The following is an 11,979-nucleotide window of genomic DNA, read 5'->3' as shown; positions in this document are numbered from 1 at the left end:
TGGGTTTTTAATTCCTGTGCTCACAGGGTCCTACCAGCCAGACCTCAGCAGGCAGGGTGGGCTGCTATTATGCACAGCCCCCTTCTCCTTGGGGTCCTGCTTCCTTGCGGCCCCACCCCAGCAGGGTCAGTACTGCAAGCCCACCCCCTTCACACCGCTGCCAAGTCTCTCTGAACCCAGGTGAGATACTTCCCCCTCCAGGCAGCCTTCCCAGACTGTTAGCCTTAGAGAGCTGCCTTCCCACCTCTCTAATTCCTCCTTGCCCCTGCCTCCAGGCTCCTGAAAGGGTGAGGATGAGCCTGTCCCCTGCCCCGGAGCTCCTGGGGGCAGCAGGCTTTGTCCTCTCCTGGGTGTGTGTGTGTGTGTGTGTGTGTGTGTGTGTGTGTGACAGTTTTGGGTGTCAAAGTCTCTTGCATTCGAGCCCAGCTCGGCCATTTAGTTGCGGGACAGCTGGACTTTGACTTAACCCTCCCCAAGTCTGTTTTTCCCTCTGCAAATCCAACCCGTCCCCCAGGCAGTTGTGCAAAGCAATGAGCGTGGCCCAAGCCGACGCCAGCAGCAGCTGCTCCCACTCTCAGCCTGCGGGCCCTCCTGGGGTTGGGGCTGGCGATGGAGGCCAGCTCCTCACTCTGATCACCTGACCAGGCTCTACTGAGCACTGAGGACCCAGGTGGCCCCAGACCACCTTGGAGAGCTGTGCCCATTACCTACCCTCCTGGGAGTCCAGCACCTGAGGCCTTTCCTCGGAGGCTCATCTGATACAGCTGAGCCATCTCCCTCAGCGTCTCCGCCGAGTACAGGCCAATGGGGTTGTTATACTGCCTGGGCTGGCTCGAGCCCTGGGGCACTTTCGGGCTGAGCGAGTGCAGGGCTCCCTCCGAGCTGGTCTTGGCCCCCGGGCTGCCCTGAGGAGGACCAGGGTCAGAGGCCTCCATGTGGGAGGAGAAGGCGGAGGTCTGGGAGAAGGAGGCGCTAAAGGTCTGCCTGACCTCCGTGCCCGGGCCGGCCCGCACCTCGGGGTTGGTGTCCAGAGCAGGGTCCTGGCACAGGGTAGCCGCCATGCAGGGGAGAGAGAAGAGAGCAGTGAGAGGCCACACGCATCCAGTGCTTCTGTGTGGACCTGAAACAGAGGGTTAGTGCCGGGCCGCGGCGCAGCTGCTGCTCTGGGCTCAGGGGGCCGGACAGCGCACCTGGAAGGGGGCGTTTGTCAGGAAGAGCAGGGGGCACGAAGCTCCTGGCCCAGGGCTGGCACCCCCTGGACAGAAAGCCAAGCCAAGCCAAGCCCAGCTGCCTGCGGGGCTAGAGGAGGCTGGAGCAAGGGACTGTGGGTGGGTGGGGGGCACCCAACTCCACTCCATGTCTGTTTCTCCTTCTCCTGAGTAAGGGCCCCTGGTGGGCGCAGCCCAGCCTCCTGTTCTTCTGACCCCACTCGGTGATGCCCCCACATGGCCAGTGAGGGGCCCCAGCTGGCAGTGGGCAGGCAGAGTGGAGGTGCAGGAGGGGAAACCGAGGAAGTAGGGGCTGGCATTTGGCCCCTTGGGCTCACCTCTGCAACTTCCCCTAAGCAGCCGCTGCCTATTTCCCAATCTGCCACCCTCCAAGCCCGTCAGCCTCTTCCTCTCCCCTCATCCTGTCCCGGGCCCACTCCGCCTCACTGAAGAAACAGGGCTCAGTGTAAGGTCACGCAGGGAGGGTGGTGGGGTGGACTCCCAGGCCTGGGGCCCACAGGGCTGAGCTGCTTAGAGGAAGCTGGGGAGGAGCCTGGGGCACAGAGCCAGGTCTGTGGCCAGGGCTCCACCCTCTCTCCTGCGTCCTGGTCACCACCAGCATTTGGGGCTGGGCTCTATGGCTGTGCAGTTGGGAGGAGGAATGGAAATCGGAGGAAGAAAGCCTAGATCGGAGGAGAAAACCCGGGAGCCAGCAGGCCCCTCCACACCCAGGGGCTCCTCCAGGATGCCCGCTCAAGCTGGGCCTCCAGCTCTCCTGCCACAGTCCCCTGTCCCCGGCCTCAGGAAGGGAGGGTCAGAGCCCTGGACACTGTGCCCCCTGCTGTGAGGACGCGGCCTAAGCTGCTGGCATGTGGGCCTAGCCATGAGGCCCTGGCAGGTGGCACCCAGGCAGGCGCTCCCCTCCCCGGGCCGGCCCCCTTCCCAGGGTCAGCGACGGCGGGCAGTGGTGGGGCAGGACTGACCCCTTGCCATGGGACTGCACCCCAGGAGCCGCGTCTCGGAGTGGAGTCGGCCACCAAGTCAGCACCTACCTTCTGGTGGGGGATCACTGGCAGAGGAGACTGGATCGGGGGCGCTGCCGTGGAGATGGGAATGGGTCGCTTCGACCTGGAGAAACCAGAAATGAGGCCACGTGAAGACAGTCACGCCTGGGCCAGGAGCTCCGCGGAGAGCCATGGAGGCCGGGCAGAGAGCCCGAGACCCGCTGCCCACCGCGCAGGCAGGTGGCTCCAGGAAATCGCTCATCTAACCAGGGTGGAAAAGCATGGTCTTGGGCACTGGGCAGCCACAGGCCTCTGCTGGGGCCTTGGGGGGCTGCCTGGAGGAGAGAAAGCAGGGGAGGCCTGGCTTCCAGGCCTGACGGCCCACACCTGGCAGCACCAGACCCACCCTCCCAGCCTCGTCTGTCTAGTGAAGCAGACGTGGAGGAGCTTGACGATGACTTGGGCCTGGTCCTCCTCTGACCCAGCTGCCCTGCGAGGCCTTGGGCACAGGGCTGGGCCCACCCCCAGCCTCCCCGTCTGGAGGGCTCCACCTACTTCTGCAGGGTGAGGCTCAGGTTGTAGCTGGCGGACTTGATCTTGTTCTGGGCCTCCAGGTGGGTCATGGTGTCTGTGTTCACGCCGTCGATGGCTACCACGAGGTCGCCCTGGCTGAGCTGGGACTGTGCCGCCTTGCTGCCTGGTGTGATCTGAGAGGGCGCAGGTGGGGGATGAGCATCAGGAGGGTGGGCCTGAGGTTGGGTCAGGCTTCGGGGAAGCGTCACCTGGAGTCACGGGTAGAGGCCTGCCATTTTGTCTTATACTGTGGCTGGCACCGCGGATCCCCAGCCGATCCCTCCTGCTGGCACACAGCCGCCGCGTCTCCTAGTGCCTGTGTCTGTGTGTGGCTGGTGGATGTGGAGGGAGGTGGTGCACGCCCCCCCAGCCTGTCCCCAGCAGTCGGTCTCGTACCCTGCACCCTGCACTCTCTCTTCTCGCCGGCTGACTGCATGCAGAGGACCCAGAGGACAGCTGAGCTACTAGCAGAAGAGTCCTGAGCCCTGGGGCCGCACTTGGAGGAGAACGGCCCCGGCGCGCTGCACTGGAGGCTGCATGAGTGAGAAACGAACTTTCCCTGTGCCGGGCCGCTGGGCTACACGGGCTCTTGCTACACCAGTTTGCTCACTGTACCACCTGCACCTGAGAACCCACGAAGCACCTCCCAGGCTCCCGAGGGAGGCGATAGGCAGGAGCGGAGGCTCAGCACCACCACAGAGATGCTGCCAGGTCACAGGTAGGATGAATGCCCCTCACAGAGCATCCTCGTGTGAGTGCCTAGAGCTGCCATGCAAGGGAGCCTGGCAGGCTGGGCGCTGTCAACCCTGCCGGGTGAGCAGGCTGGCACACGGGGCAGGGTTTGGTGCTCTGAGGCTGGCTTCATCCTGCCCGAAGGGGAGGTGTGCTTGTGGGGGCCAGTTCCCTAACCCTGCACCCTAATGACAACACAGAATGTTAGAGTCTGCCTCCTGCCCCCCATCACAGAATGCCAGGCCTGCGCCACCTGGAGCACCCCACACAATGCCAGGAAGGCCACACCCCAGGAACATTACGTGGGACTCTGGCTCCGACCCCACTGACATCATGGGCAGTGCCCCACTCTACACACCTGGCTCCCGCCACAGCGCCTGGGGCTGTGGAGACCCTGCCAGCAGGGACATCACGGGAGACTCTGGAGGCCTCGTGACGTCACCTGAAATAGTTTGGTGGCCGCTGCGGGGACATTCCGGGAATGTGATGAAGCCCCACCTCTAAAGATGCCTGATGACACGCCTGAGGCTGCCCCACCGGAGACGCCAGGTGGCGCTGTGCGTCGCTGGAGTGACTGCGACATGTGGAAGGCCAGGCAGGCCCCACCCCGAGTGGCGCTGGGAAGAGGAACCTGGCTTTGCCCCAACTGCCCACCAGCCAGCCTTCCTGGTTCTCTGGGCACATGGCCCCACCGTCCTGGCTGGGCCCCAGGGACGAGGCCGGCTCCCATGCTGGCCAAGGTCTCGGGACCATCTTAGAAGGAGCCAGAGAGGACCCGGGGACAGTCGCCTGTCCTTGGGTGTCAAGCCTGACAGGGCTTTGGCCCGGCAGGACTCTCCCCTAAGCCAGAGCCCTGAGGCCACTGCCCGCCAGCCTGTGCCCAGGTGTGCTCGGCAGGGCGGCCCGAATCAGCGGATGACCCCGTGACCACAGCAAGAGTGCCACCTGCTTGCACCAGCCACCTCTGCCCAGAGCAGCCTCCCGCCCTGGGTCTGCTGAGACCATGAGGACGGGAGAGAAACGAACCCGGGACGCGGTCGGCGGTGGGCCTGCAGTCCAGCCTGCTCCCCAGGACTTCTAGCTACCGCTTGGCCCGCCTCTCACACTGCACACCACCCTCCTGCCGACCCAGACCCAGGAGCCTCCACCAACACAGGCGCCAAACAGGGCCCAAAAGCAACAGCAAAGGAAAACAAAACACCGCAGGCTGAGAAGGGACTCCTGAGGCAGGAGCCGCTCCCTCCTCCGGGCTTCTCCGGCCTGTGCTCTCCCAGCGTCTTATATAGACATTGTCTACAAAAGTGGAACAGATTTACTCTGAACACCCAAATACCCACCACCAAGGCTCTAATCGACGGTGACATTTCACTCAACTTGCTGCTCCACGTGCCGGTCCCTCCCTCCATCCACCAGGCCAGCTTCGCCAGAAGCGCTTCAGAGAAAGCACAGCCCCGGGGCTCCCATCGGGATGAAGTGAGCAGGCCACTGCCCTCCCGTGGACTGCCCGCAGGGCCCCCCAGCCCACGCCCCCACACCAGGGCTCCCCAGATGCTTCTAAGGAACCACAGAGAAGGCCCATCACCCTGTGGCAGGGAGCTCCCAGGTGAGGGGGCGCTGTCCACACAGACCCCAGACAGCAGGGCAGGCCTCTGCCTACAGAAGTGATGAGTGCCAGGCCCAGAGCCACGTCCAGAGCATGGTGGATGACAGCGTGAGCAAGGACACCAGAATGACATCCAAGAGCCGCTGGGCCAGATCAGCTCAGGAAGCGGGTGGGGGTGGGGGTGGGGAATCTGGAATGTCCTGCGCTTGGAGCCCCTCTGGGCACGGGCTGGCTCACACCAAACTTCCCCTTGCCAGGCCCTGCCTTGCTCTCGGCAGCCTCAGGTACCCATGGGTGGTCCTTGTTCCCAGGGTAGAGCTCGGCCTCCCTGAGGCCTGGTCAGGACCAGGCTCCTCTGCCCCTGGCGCCTCTCTCCCTGCACCTGTGTCTGCCCATCCTGGCTCAGCTGCCTGGCCTTTGGCCACCGAGCAGATCCAGGACCCTGGCTGCCACCCTCCTGCAGGGCGTGCTCTTCAGTTCTGCCAGCTTTCCGCGGAGAGGCGGGGTGCAGGCTGGGATCTCCAGCTGGGCCCAAGGGTCATCACATCCCTCCCACCGCAGGAGAGGTGGGCCCACAGAAGGGTGGGGCACCCTGCGCTCTTGCCCGGAGCCCAGCGCTGTGCAGGGTGCGCTCCAGGCATAAGACACACCGGGGTCTCTTGTTGGACTCTATCCCTCTCTGCTTTCCTCACCCCAGGAAGGGCCCAAAGCAGCTAAATCCTTGGGGGTTTTCTTTTCTTTAGTTTTTCTCCTCTTAAGCATTTGAAGGGCTCTTTGTAATTGTTGCTTCATCCCACTGCACTTTCCGCCTCTCCCGTCACCAGCTGGGAACCAGTCCTGGCAGAGCTCCAGGCCTGCGTCTCGGCTCACAGGTTCCCGCAGATGGGCTCAAAGTGCTTGGGGCCAACATTGCCACCAGGAGTCCTTCCACCTGCTGAGCCAGGTCCTCAGGGGCCCCGAGGGGCACAGGGCTAACGATGCCAGCGAGCAGCTGTGGCCCCACCACCTGCAGGAGCCCATGGGGAGGAAGTGAAGGGACGAGCATGGACTTTGGTCTGAGCCAGACCTGAGGTTGCAGTGCCAGCCCCATGCCCTGTGCGTGTGGAGAGAAGGACACCCTGGTCCCAGGACGGCGAGCATTGCACTGTTAACGGAATTGTGTAAGGAGGGCACAGAGCTGAGGGAGTTTCAAGGAAGCTCCCAACTGAGGAGCCAAGTGCTGCCCCAGCTCCTCCCCCTGGAGGAGCCAGCGGGGCGGGGCTGGGAGGCTGCATCCCTGGCTCCTGAACGAGAGCCAGAGCCGGCAGAGTGGGGTGCACAGGGCTTCCCTGGCTGAGCAGCCTCAGCCACATGCCGCCCCTGGAGGGCCTCACACCCGCCGGGGAGAGATGCTCTGTCCAGGCTGCCGGGGAAGCAAGGAGCCGGTGGGGCTCAGGGGCACCCATGCCACTGGCTCCCCAGTTCCCAGGCCACTGGCAGCTCGAGGGCAGCTGGGCTCCCCGAGGAAGTCCCCAGCCATCTCTCCCTGTGCTCAAAACCAGACAGGCCCTGCCTGCCTCCCCCTCCAGATTTGTCCACGTCAGGGTGATGGGAAGGGTGCGGGGCGGGGGAAGGGCAGCCGGTGGATGCTGGGCTGGTGTCGCTTCCAGCATCTCCTCCCCACCCTTCCCGGCGGCCCATCCCCGGGGATTTCCGTGGAGCCCTAAGTGCATCTAACATTGTGCGATTAGATTACTGCCTGCCACGCGCAGAGTCCCATCTGGACTCCCCTGGGGCCTTGCTCCATCCCCCACCCTCCTACTGGAACTTCTGTCTCCCCATGGCCCCACTTCCAACCCCAGCCTGGCCAATAAGCAAGGCAGAGTCTTATCTAAGCTTCAAAAGCGTCTCCTTGCACAGAGGGTTCTAGGGCAGGGAAAACACTATACGCTGGATGGTAAACGCATGTCATCGAACATTTGTCCAAAACCACAGACTGTATAACAACAGGAGTGAGCCCTAATGAACCGGTGATGATGATGTGTCCATGGAGGCTCATCAGCTGTAACAACTGCACCAGTCCGGTGGGAGAGGCTGACAATGGGAGGCTGTGCATATGCAGGGGCGCGGGGAGGGGGATGACGGAAAATCTCTGTACCTTCCCCTCAATTTTGCTGTGAACCTGAAACTGCTCTAAGAAAAGTCTAAAGATAAAGTCTCTCCCCGCTGTCTGACCTGCTCCAGCGCCTCCTGCCGCGTTCCCCTCCCTCCTTACCTCAGGCTTCCTCAAGAAGGGACAGCAGGCCCTGCCTCTGCCACCTCCCAGCGGCTCACACCAGCCATCTGGCTCTGGCCCCTACACTCCACACAGGACAACGACCTCCCTGTGCCCAAAGCCAGGGGTCCCTGGTTCCTCTCCAGCTGACCACACCATCCCCTTCCCTGGCCCTCCGAGGGTCTCTCGAGAGCTCTCCTCCTCCAGTCCAGGCCCACAGCTCCGTCTGTGTCCGGGAGGTCACCTGCAGAATGCTCCCGGGGGCCCATCCCGCCCGGCAGGCCCGCAGAGTACTGGGACACAGCAAAGTCCCTCCAAGCCTCTTAAGACGGTTCCTGGGGAGAGGGGAGGCGTGGTCCTAGGGGCCTTTGCAACGATAGACTCTGCCCTGGACGGGAGGGGCCTGTGTAGAGAGGGGCAGAGCTCTCCCAGCCTGGAGGGCCGCCCAGCAGGGCCCAGGGGCCTCCTCACGCTTGCTGCCGCCCCCCTGGAGCCTGGGGCGGTCCATGAAGTCGGCCCAGGGCCTTGGAGGTTCTGGTCCCTAGGACCCCAGCCAGCCTCATGCCCAGTTCCTTTGGGTGTCACAGGGCAGGGAGGTCTGCCAGGGAGGGCCGCTAAGACGCATTCCCGTGGTGGGCCTGTGGGCTCTCCAGTTTGCCCCTGGGTGGGGGCGCCTCGGAGGCTTGCCTGACCTTAAAGGCTATAAACAGCTCGGCCTGTCAGCACTTTGAGGCGCTGCCCAAGAAGCAGCTCCAGCAGCTCTGGATTCCAGGAATTGCCGGCACAGTTGCCCCAGAATAGTCTTGGCCTTCCCCTCCCTGGGGACCCTCTGTCCTCTGGGTCCCCATTGTAGCTGGCAGAGTCTGACAAATACTGGAGCTGAAAACTGCCAGGGAGCTGGTCCTCAGGGCCGGTCCCCTGGCCTGCCCCGCCCAGGCTGAGGCCCCCTCCCCGCCATTCTCACAACTAGTGCCCAGGGACAGCAGGTGCCAAGGACTCCACAAGTGCCCGTTGGTTCCATAGCATCTCACAAAGGCACTGTCTTCCTTTTACAAGGTGAACCCACCTCTCCAAGGTGACAAGCTGGGAGGAGCAGAGCCGGACAACAGCACACGCCTCTCCCATTAAGGGGAGGACCCAGCGTGCACCCAGGGGCAAGGCCCAGAGCAGGCCCAGACTCTGGCCCAGTGGCCGGTGGGGCTGGCACAGGCTGGCACAGGTGGGGCGGGCCTTTGTTGCTACTCCCACCCCTCCCCCACTTCCTGGAGAACTGGCTGGTGTGGGGAAGGCGGGGAGAGGGCAGCTCCAGTTGCAGGCCCAGCACCTGTCCCGGATAAATAAGGCCCTTCCCTCCACCCTCTGAGTCTCCTTTCTGAACCCCCTTCTCTATGGCTCCTCAGGCTGAGACCCACAGAAAGGAGGCCAGACAGGCTGCTGCTGTCCCAGGGGAGATGCTGAGGGGCCTGTGGGCAGGATGGGGTGGGTTGAGCTCCCACCAGCCTGCAGGTGGCAGGCGGCAGCCTTCTCACAGGAGGAGCTACAGCTGACAGGTGCCTGGCCCCACTCAGTGCTCCTCTACCAGCCCCAGCCGGAGGGGGGAAGGGATCGCCACAGGAGCTCCTGTGCAAATTCAAGCCTGTTTGCTTGGCTCTGGCCCTGCCTGGCTGACCACCCGCTCTGGATTCAGCGCAGGTGGTCGTGAGGGAGGCCCCTGTTGAGAAGGGGCAGGCCCTGCCTCCGGGAACCCCCATCTGCAATATGCCCCCAGTCCCCAAGCACCCACTGGTCCCTGTGGGAAGTGAACTGCAGCTGGAGTGGCCCTGCACCCCCGTGGGGGAGAAGTTCCTGGTGCAGAAGGGCCTGGAGAAGCCCAGCAGGCAAAACCACAGCACTGGGGGGAGGGCAGGGCTGGGGGCTCGGGCAGGCCTGCAACACGGAGCCTGGGGCACCCCAGTCTGGGGATCAGCAGCCACCAGAGCAGCAGACCAAGAGACTCCAAGCCCAGGGGAGGCCCAGTGCCCCGTCCAGCTTGCTCCATGGCCTTGGTAACTTGGGGGGTGCCCCTGTAGGAAGCAGGGAGGCCATGTGCCCTGCCCTGATGCCTTGTCTGGGCTGCGGGTTCTATTCTAAAAAGTCCCCCTAGTCATGGCTCCAGCACATCCCAATACACCTGGTGCCTTCAGCGAGGACATGCTTCCTCCTGCCCCGCTTCAGGCCTCTGTGCTGCATCCAGCCCCGCTGGCCAGGCCAGGCGGCACATAGCCCCTGGTGAGGTCATGGCCATGCTGGCGTCACTGAGCCAGGAGGCTGATCTCCACCCCAGGGATGGGGCAGGGAGCCCCAGAAGGAGGCCTTGAGGATGGTGGGGCTGGGGCTGGGCAGAGTTGGGCTCAGTCCCAGGTGGGGTGGCCAGGGGACCTATGAGAGTGAGAGTGGACAGGGAGGAGACTGCAGCCATGGGGTGGGAACGTGCAGGGTGTCCTGGGCTCAGAGGCCCGTGTCACCACACCCTGAGGCAGGGTGTGCAAGCCCTGGCTGTCTTCTGAGTATGGCCCCCGGCTCCCGGCCCGTAGTCTGGAGGGTGCGGGCTCAAATTGGAATGAGCCAGTTCTCCAGGACGAGGGAGGCTAAGGTCGTTTCCCGGGCCAGCACCCCACCCCCAAGAAATGCAGCCTCCCTAGCACCCTGAGGGGCTTTCCTTGGGGTCCCTCCAAGGGCCCACGTCAAGTTCCACAACAAGGACTCCTCCTCCAATGGGGGTGTTGGCTTCCCACCACCCTGCCAAGCAGCTGTCAGGCCTTCCCCAGCTGCCCACCTCGGTGCTTCCCCGTCCCGAGAAAAAGCTATCTTCCAGGTGGGCAGCAACCAGACACTCCTGCCCACCCACCACCCTCCCATGACAGCCCGGGGCCTCCGCCGGCCCCCTCGTGCCCACACCAGGACTGCTGGGGGCTGCTCTATGCCTCACATACCTCACAGTCCACCCCGGGCCCCAGGGCCTTCAGCCCCAGCTCTGCAAGACTCGCAGAGTCCCTTTGCTTGACAAATGTTGCCTGAGCATCTATGCTCTAGGCCCTGGTGTGGGTCCTGGGGACTCGGCAGTGGTTAAGACAAGGTTCTCTCAGCAGATCTAGCTGCTCCTCTCGCTGGGTGTCAGCGCCCCCACAGTCAGCAGTCTGTGACCTGCCCTCGGGCAGTGCCGTTCCTGATCGCAGGCAGACCCGGCAGGACAGGGTCATTTTCCCTGTCGGGCAGTGCCGTTCCTGATCGCAGGCAGACCCGGCACATTTTCCCTAGCGGGCGGCGAGCATGGGAATAAGATGTGAGACAGGCAGGTGAGCAGCCCTGGTGAATGGGCAGGGGCTTAGGCAGGTGAGGGAGGAAGCCCAACCTCAGGAGGCCAGCCAGTGCCAGTTCCCTGGAGGGGACTGTTATCTTGGGTCTGAGACAGAGTGGGTGCTGGAGCCCAGTAACCAGCCAAATCCAGCCCTGAGCCCTGACAGCGAGGTGGGCAGTCGGCCCATCTACCTATCCGCCCCCGTTACCTGCCCGCTCCACCCTGTGGGTGCTCTCTCCCCAAAGCCCACTTCCAGGGAGACACTCCCGGCCTGGGGGCACCCTGAGCCCACCCTGCCGAGGAAGGGCTGCCCTCCCTTCCCTTGTCTGCCAGCCCTTCTTGGCTTAAAGCACCCTCAGCTTGCCCATTACATTCCACATTTCGCAGGCCGGCCAGTTTGGCAGGCAAACAGCTGCGGCAGAGACCAGGGGGCTATGGCCGGCAACATTCAGTTGGCGCCAATCCCAGCCCCCAACTGCGGGTGGGGTGTGCTCTGATTTTCAAGAGCCTTGAGGAAGACGGACAGATGGACAGACACACCGTTCTCTGAACATGCCAACCCCTGCGGCACCAGGCCGCGGCAGCGCACTCACCCGGGAGATGGTGAGCGGCATGTTGAAGTCCTTGCCCCCTTGCAGACGGAAGCCCCAGGGCCCAGGCCCCGCCAGGGTCACGCTGTAAGACATGCTGGTGCAGACAGCGGCAGCCTCTGTGGACGGAGGAGTGGAGTGAGAGGCCCTCGCGCACCCTCCCAGCCCAGGCCTCTGCCCCGATCCCCAACCCCGACCCCAGCCGTGCCTGCTCTGCCCCTGGCTGTTGGCTGGGCTGTGTGGCGCTTCTGAGAGGCTCCTAAGAATAGCTGGGAACAAATGCCATCGACACTGATATCTGCCCTCTGCTGCGCCCATAAATGGACTGTAACCCTACACTGTGCCCGCCCGTCCAGGCCTCCGAAGCAGTCCACCGTGACTCATACGGCTAATATAGCCCCTGGGGAGGGGTGTCCAGCACCCAGCACCCCGGGGGCAGGACGGGGACTGGCCAGGTCAGTGACAATGCTCTCGCCTCCCTCTCTCCCTTCCTTGCTCCCTCTACCTGGAGAGCAGGACGCACGCTTTCTCCCCGGCTGCACCACCCCTGGCCCAGAAGACGATAGCTGAGCCCCTTGGGCAGGGCATTGGGACTCTGGTTACGCTGCCCTGTGCTCTCTGGTGAAAGGCTGTACCTTGTGTGGCATGGAGCCCTGGTGGCCCTCAGGGCAGGTGAGC

General features: G+C 63.8%; 1 protein-coding gene across 6 annotated transcripts in view; it reads right to left on the bottom strand.

Moving 5' to 3' along the window:
• The window catches only part of LDB3 (LIM domain binding 3), a 58,231-nt gene extending 46,633 nt beyond the window's left edge, over positions 1-11,598 (bottom strand). For 3 of the 6 annotated variants that reach the window (XM_005871128.2, XM_014543637.1, XM_014543640.1), the window contains exons 1-5: positions 11,510-11,598; positions 11,305-11,420; positions 2,768-2,919; positions 2,261-2,336; positions 712-1,040 (exon numbers count right to left, since the gene is read on the bottom strand). In XM_005871128.2, the coding sequence (XP_005871190.1) occupies positions 712-1,040; positions 2,261-2,336; positions 2,768-2,919; positions 11,305-11,397 (650 nt within the window). In that variant the 5' untranslated portion in view covers positions 11,398-11,420; positions 11,510-11,598. The remainder of the gene's footprint in view (positions 1-711; positions 1,041-2,260; positions 2,337-2,767; positions 2,920-11,304; positions 11,421-11,509) is intronic. The other 3 variants (XM_014543638.1, XM_014543639.1, XM_014543641.1) reach the window with 1 other exon arrangement.
• Between the last annotated feature and the right edge of the window lie 381 nt (positions 11,599-11,979).

This window comes from Myotis brandtii, unplaced genomic scaffold (genome assembly GCF_000412655.1).
Source record: "Myotis brandtii unplaced genomic scaffold, ASM41265v1 scaffold33, whole genome shotgun sequence".
Taxonomy (NCBI): Eukaryota; Metazoa; Chordata; class Mammalia; order Chiroptera; family Vespertilionidae; genus Myotis; species Myotis brandtii.
Note: the sequence above shows the minus strand (reverse complement) of the source record. Positions and strands in the feature narration are given on the sequence as shown.